The sequence below is a fragment of the Phoenix dactylifera genome, chromosome 5 (genome assembly GCF_009389715.1).
Source record: "Phoenix dactylifera cultivar Barhee BC4 chromosome 5, palm_55x_up_171113_PBpolish2nd_filt_p, whole genome shotgun sequence".
Classification (NCBI taxonomy): Eukaryota; Viridiplantae; Streptophyta; class Magnoliopsida; order Arecales; family Arecaceae; genus Phoenix; species Phoenix dactylifera.
This window is the reverse complement of record NC_052396.1, coordinates 294381-301715: the sequence shown is the minus strand read 5'-3', so window position 1 is coordinate 301715 and position 7335 is coordinate 294381. Positions and strand designations below refer to the sequence as shown.

The window sequence follows — 7335 nt, the reverse complement described above, 5'->3', positions numbered from 1 at the left end:
TTGATATGAGAGTCAAGCAGCTGCTCTAAACACTAGAAGATGATTTTTAGTGTTACTATCGCAGACATGCTACATCAAACAATAGCAAGTAATTAGATGAGGTAATGAAAGCTGGATGGGGGTCCATTTGTCTAACATTTCAGTGAACAAGAATTAAACGTCAAATAACAGTCGCTACAACTGGCAGATGCCGATCATGCTCTTTCTTCTTCATAAAAAAGAAGCAGATGGATGTTATCATTTATGTTTGCTTGTCGTCTTCGATCTTCTTTTTGTATTTTTTTTGAAAGTATTAATGAGGAAGTTAGACTTCCTCTTCAATCATCCACCATTGAGTACTGGTGCTTGGAGTGTGAACTGGACTCAAGGGTCAGGGAATCTAAATCGTACACGAGCAACAAGTTTAGGGGCATTCCTAAAAGCCTAAACTCCATAGCTCTTAAAGTTCGAGGTCGATCTACAGAGATTAGCAACTCTGCTCATTATAGAACTGCAGGATACTCAACCAAGAGAGTTAATTACTATCTGCATGCGTGAACCAGCCCACGAAGAAAATTCTAATTCATGCGTTTTTCTCGTGGTGTTCGATCACAGCCCGTCATAAGCTGCACATCAGACGACAAGGAGCAGGCACTGGTATACGATCCCAGTGTCACATTTACTAAGGCCCCGTTTGGAGTAGTTTTTTGAGGGTCAAAAAGAATTTTCTGGCCCTCCAAAAGCACTTTTAGATGAAATAAGGATGTTTAGTAAAAATTTAGAAAAGCTTTTTTAGCTTTACAAAAAGTGAAAAATAACTTTTTAGGAGAAGCTCCATTTTGGAGCTTTCCGAAAAAGTACTTTTAGATCCTGTCGGAAAGCTATTTTTTTATCCAAAATACTCGTGATAAAATATAACAATTACACAAAATATCTCTTTAATAATTGTTTAACCAATTTTATCACCTAGCTAGAAAACTTTTTATATTATGAAAAATTAATTTATGCTAATAATTATAATATTTTATATCTTTATCATTATATTATATTATAAATATAATATTATATTACATTATATCATAATACATGGATATGTTATGTTAAATAATTTAATATTATATTAAATTATTATGCTATAGTATACAATATTATATTACTATATTATAATAATATTATATTGCATTATAGTAATATTATATTATATCATATATTTATGTATTAATATATATTATATTTTATTATGATTTATTGTATAATACTATGTAATGTTCTTTATAATCATTTTGTTATACTAAAAGTACTTTCTCAGCTTGTTTACTAAATACATGTTAAAGTTGCACAGCACATTAGAAATATAGTTACCAAGCAGTAAAAGAGCTTTTTATAAAAGCTCTACTTTAGAAAACTCTAATACTAAAAGCTCTACTTTTAAAAGTTCTACGGAGAGGCGGCTAAGCATCGAACCATGGAGAAGAGAGAGAAAAGGTGTTTGGATTGGTGTGAGTGCCGCGATACGATCAGATGGTGGTGCATGTGATTTGTGGGCCAGTGTTACAATTAGGTGCCTCTCTGTCAGACAACTACCCTCATTGATGCACGCCATTAATGAATGTTCTCTCCCCTCCCCACTTTGGAGAGTTATTCATGCCTTGCTTTACGGACCTTTGCATCGACTTCTCTGGCCGAGGTTAACTATTGGGAGTGTGAAGGCCTTCAGGCATAGGCCACTGAAGTCGGTAGTCAAAAGGACTTCGCTCAACATAAAATTTCCTTCGTCTCCTCCCACTCCTACAAATAGAGGCAGCGTGCATGGCGTCATCCTGAGCTACTTAAACTGGGAAAGAGAGTTCAGATAAGAGGAGAGAGGAAAGAATGGAGAGCAGAAGCCTTGTGTTGGGGGCTTCTTACATGGCACTTTGTCTCTTGGTTGCTCAAGCTTTGGCATCTGCCCAGAACCGGACGGCTCCCATGGTTCCAGCAGTCATAGTGTTCGGAGACTCCATCGTGGATGCAGGCAATAATAACGACCTGGAAACCATCGTCAAGTGCAACTTCCCTCCCTACGGACAAGATTTCATCGATCACCAGCCCACCGGAAGGTTCTCCAATGGAAAAGTCCCTTCGGACTTCATAGGTATTTATGAAGAGAGCAGATGCAGTAACCTCACTTTCAGCTTCTAAATATCTTCCCTAGTGCATTATCTTTCTTAATTAATCCTTAGAGAGATTTGTAGAACTTGATTACATAAATAGATTCAAGGTTTAGTGGAAGCTGTAGTACTTCACTAAATTCTTCTATCTCAAAGGATCTCAAGAAGTCTAGGAGAATCTAGATGAGGACGCAGCAATTGCACCTTGTAATGAAATTTTTCTGAGGAGACTTTATTATAAAGATATATTGACAGCAATATATGGAAGATTTGAAAATTGCACATATATTGCTTAGCTATACCATGACAGCAATATGTGGAAGATCGAATAACACCTGTGCCGCAGTTTGCTTGCAACCATATTTAATTAGTCTGTCAAAGCCAAACTTAGGAACAGGGTAGGAACATAGCAACTGTAGTGAGAACAAGAGCCAAACTCTTTATCTGAAGACGACGTAGACTGATCCTCGTATAAGATATTACTAAAGACACTTGTAGTTCATCCGGTTGATCTATCTTGCTTTGAGCAGCATAAAAAGAGAAAGTACATTATTAAGAGGGTTTGCATTTATTAGCACCCGCGGATAACCTTATTTCCATTATAATGCCAAAGTCTTTAGCTTAAATTAAAAATATATGGATAAACATTAATAAATTAAAGAAAGTGTTAGCTTGATGCTCTCTCTCTCTCTCTCTCTCTCTCTCTCTCTCTCTTAAATGAAAGAGTGCTCGGATATCAATGACTTGAATTCGAATCCCACCGTCAACCTGATTTTAACCTGGTTTCCTCCCATGCTAGTTGTCAAAAATATAATTAAATTAAACATATAAATTAGATGGGATTATACACATATTTGTAAAGTAAGCCATAGGAAATTTTGGCCTAATACAAATGTAAAATTCCCTTCCACAATCTACATAATTCATTCAATTCTAGTACTATTTTGACACTGTAGAAAACATTAGGTACCCACATCTACCATATCCATTACTCACGGTGCTCGCCTCACCACATGGATAAATCCAATGGAGAAAGAGATTGATCGATCGCAAGGTTTTTTTTTTTTCTTTCTCCAATTTGTGCTCTTTATCATAGCATTTTATTTATTGATCCATGCTAATTAAGCATTGGCACATATCTAACGACCAACCATTTGGGTTTCGTAGCTTCTATGATGGGTGTAAAGGAATTGTTGCCTCCATATATTGGCTATGACCTTCAACCTGAAGACATCCTAACTGGTGTGACCTTTGCTTCTGGCGCAACCGGATACGACCCTCTCACCTCAACCATTTTGGTATTATTGTATCTAATTATACTTCTCTTCTGCATTTATCGCATGCGTTTCGAAAGGGAGAATAATAAGGCATGCACATACTGCTCATTGTTTCAGAACGTTATATCCATGCCGGATCAGCTTAAGATGTTTGAAGAGTATAAAGAGAGGATGAAGGCCATAGCCGGAGAAGAAAGGACTGCAAGCATTCTGTCCAAAAGTCTGTATGTTGTGTGTGCTGGAACCGATGATATCGCCAATACCTACTTTACGACCCCATTTAGGCAGCAACATTATGACATTCCTTCCTATGTGAACTTGCTGATAACTGGGGCTTCTACCTTCCTCGAGGTGAATTCACTTCAAAGACATGTTTTTAACTTAAGCCTTTATAGGAGAGTGTTTGCAATGTTCTTCTTAATTTCCTGCTTTATGGCAGTAAAAGGAGCTTTCTACAACATTTTTATTTTGCTCTCTATAATTTATATATAGTTCTGAAAACAAGTGGGCAAGCGTGACTGTTTAGCTCCTTTTTTTTTTTTTTTGATTGATGAGAGAATGTACTAGCCCAACATCTGTGCACTCCATCGTCCTTATTAATCACAAAACCACAACACAAAAGGGTAAGCCACCTACCAGACCTAACCTTATTGCAATTGACATGGTTATCCCACTTCATAAAAGTGGTTGTTCATCTACAATAAGACAGACTAGATTGTTTAATTTCTGTTTTTTTAATTTGTATGCATTGATGATAGATCCACATGAGCCAAGCTATCCTTGTTTATAGAAGAAAATATCTAAAAATCTATTTGGATAATTAGGCTGAAAATTCAAGTCCAGTGGGTAATCCTATAATTTTACTTATTGTATTGGTCTAATTTATAAATTTTATAAAATTTTGATTTCAATCAACCAAACAAATCCTAAATAAAGCTTCTCGACCACTTAGTTCCACGTTCGGACCTTGAACACTATAGAGATCTCGCATTCGAAGAGTTGTCGATTAAGGCATCAAACTTAGATAGCAACATGGTATGACAGCAAGAATGTAAAGCCCATATCTAAAGCAACCTTCCATAACCCTAAGATATTTAAGAATAAAGAGAACCACAATAATGTCTCGTACAGGAAAAGGCAATAGGTCACTTCGATAGGTGACATGAGATATTAATAGTCATGTTCACTTCAATTAACATATGACTTTTATTACAAGGCAGTAAATAAATTCGAGACAAGCCGTGGTATCCTACAGCTGTATCTTGGAGGATGCCTTCAGTTTAAACCCTATAGAGTTTGTAGCATAAAAGAAAAAAACGAAAAGAGGTACATTTAAACCTCAGATTTATTGTGATAGGCTTTGGCTTTACTCCCTGGATCTGGCAGCCAAACGAAGACTTCTATTAACTCATAATTTGCTGTCTACTGCAAAGTATATTTAATTTTTTTTATTTTAGCATGAAACATTTCCTTCTTCCTTCAATTACATGAATACATCAAGGCAAAGCATGACATATGATATTTGTTGCTATGATATAGGACAATTATGTGAATTATTACAAAGAAAATATGCTTCAACTATTTTTTCGCATTATATTCCTATCTTTGCATATCTTTGTCTTTACTTTTGCAGAAATTAGTTGAGATGGGAGCCCAGAAGATTGGATTTGTGAGCCTTCCCCCCATAGGATGCGTACCATCGCAAAGAACTCTTGGCGGAGGAATCCTGAGAGATTGTGAACCAACACGTAACCAAGCAGCACAGTTGTTCAATTCCAAGATAAAAGAGGAGATCGACATAATTGCTGGACAACATAAGGGCATAAAGATTATCTACATTGATATCTACTCCATCTTACTTGATCTTATTTTGCAACCCTCAAAATATGGTAATTCCATCTTCACTTACAGTACTTTTCTCCTGATTTAGTTCTCTCCATGCAAAACAGAGCCGTAGGCCTAGATTAGATCTAGCTTTTTTGTGCATAATGTTTTCCTCTGGAACTAGGATAAATTATATTCTACAAGGTGCACCATGTGACTCTGCATGCTGCCAGCCGCTTATTTCTATAACGATGTACCGAAATAAGCATTTGATGAATGGAGTTTATAGAAACGAATAGCTATGATTAACAGCGTGGAAGTCCACATATTGCACGTCTTGTAGATTATAATTTCTCCTAGAACTAATCAACCCAAGCCCAGACCACAGTTTTTAAGCTTGGAGGCCGAACTTGGTGCATGAGAATTCCCACTAAACAAAGACTCCAATGTTTTGTTGCAAGGATAATGGCATGAAAACTTAATTTTTCTTGAAAATCTAGTTTTCTACATACTTGTTTCATTAGAAAATTAATAAATTTGGAAAGCTTATTACATCAAAAAGGTTTTATCTTTACCTTTTCCAATTTCTTGGTTTTCCTTGCCATCAATATAAGCATGACGATTCTGTTAGTAAACGAGGAAAGACAAGCTAATTTTGAATTAAAAAAATATTGTGATTACATTATTATAGAACACAAAATAGTGCAATGTACGGTAAGCATATATATATATATATATATATATATATATATATAGAAAGCCTCCCAAACAAGCCCAAGCCCAAGCCTGACTTATAGAAAGCTTAGCGCAATTAGGCCAACCCATTGACACTTCACATCCCTCACGATTTATACCTTCTTCTCAAGTTAACTGAAAAAGAAGAATTTCAGGGGGGCAAAGGTGAACTAATAGAAAGACTATCTGCATTTAAGCGCCTAACTTTCTCTCACCTTAGTATCATAACCAGTATGTGAGGAAAAACCATTATAATCAGTATCACCAACATTATGTAAGCATTAACATTTTTATCAACCTGCATTAGTTGCAAAATAAAAGCGTCGTCGTCGTCATCCAAAGGTGTTGAAATGGGATATTTATACATTCAACTGACTTCATCATCATCATCATTCAAAGGAGTTGAAATGGGATGTCCATATATTCAACTGACTTCATCATCATCATCATCATCCAATAGTGTTGAAATGGGATATCTATATATTCAACTGACTTTTTTACTTCCTGATCGCAGGATTTGATGTATCCACGAAGGGATGTTGTGGTACCGGAGAATTAGAGGTCTCAGTTCTGTGCAATAGACTGACAGCTTCCACCTGTTCAAATATTACAGAGTACGTTTTCTGGGATAGTTACCACCCAACTGAGAGAGCCTACAAGATCATGGTTGACAAAATTTTCAAAGATTACATAAAATTCCTGCTCTAAGGATATATTTTTTTGTCTTCATTGTCTCGTTAATACTATTCACTTTATCGGCAAGCTTTATTAAGTACCTACAGTATGTTCCTTCAATAATTAACTTCATTGTTGTATGTTGGAGTGCTAGCCCTAGTCATGTAAACCTTGATTTGATTTAGAGTTGCTCCTCCTTCTACATTAATAAGCCCTACTTACTTGAAAGTTCCACCTTTCTTGCACATTGGTAAATCTCTTGTTTAATGCTGGAAATTTTTTGGACATCCAGTGGACTGCAAGTCATATATTTGTGCGAGTCTTAAGTAAGAGAAACTGTCATCTTAGTGCAAAATACTATGAGCTCCTTGGTTATCCCAAGATAAGTGTTAATCTAAGCTTTATCACTCCTGCCTTGGACTAGAGCTCGAAGTGGTCTATTAACAAATGAAGGTTGCAACCTTTGGGCTATATCCCAGTTTGCTGCAATGCCATTTGGTTGAGTATAAAATTCAATTATTACAAACTTATTTGTTTTCTTATATAAGTGAGCCCCTTAGCGCCAATTTAATCCGAGCCTTGGGCTCAATCACGTTCAGTTAATAGATGTGCCCAACTTAAGCTTGGATTGAGCTCGAGTGTCTTAACTGAATACCAAGCCGAGCCTAGGCAGCTCGGTACTTTGCTTGGCTCGG

At 36.3% G+C, this 7335-nt stretch overlaps 1 protein-coding gene across 1 annotated transcript; it reads left to right on the top strand.

Moving 5' to 3' along the window:
• Positions 1–1663: 1663 nt before the first annotated feature.
• Positions 1664–6885, top strand: LOC103721152 (GDSL esterase/lipase EXL3-like). The gene is made up of 5 exons (XM_017846186.2): positions 1664–2113; positions 3297–3427; positions 3524–3757; positions 5040–5295; positions 6480–6885. The coding sequence occupies exons 1-5, from the start codon at positions 1852–1854 to the stop codon at positions 6671–6673; spliced, it is 1077 nt and encodes a 358-aa protein (XP_017701675.2). The 5' UTR covers positions 1664–1851; the 3' UTR covers positions 6674–6885.
• Positions 6886–7335: the final 450 nt, after the last annotated feature.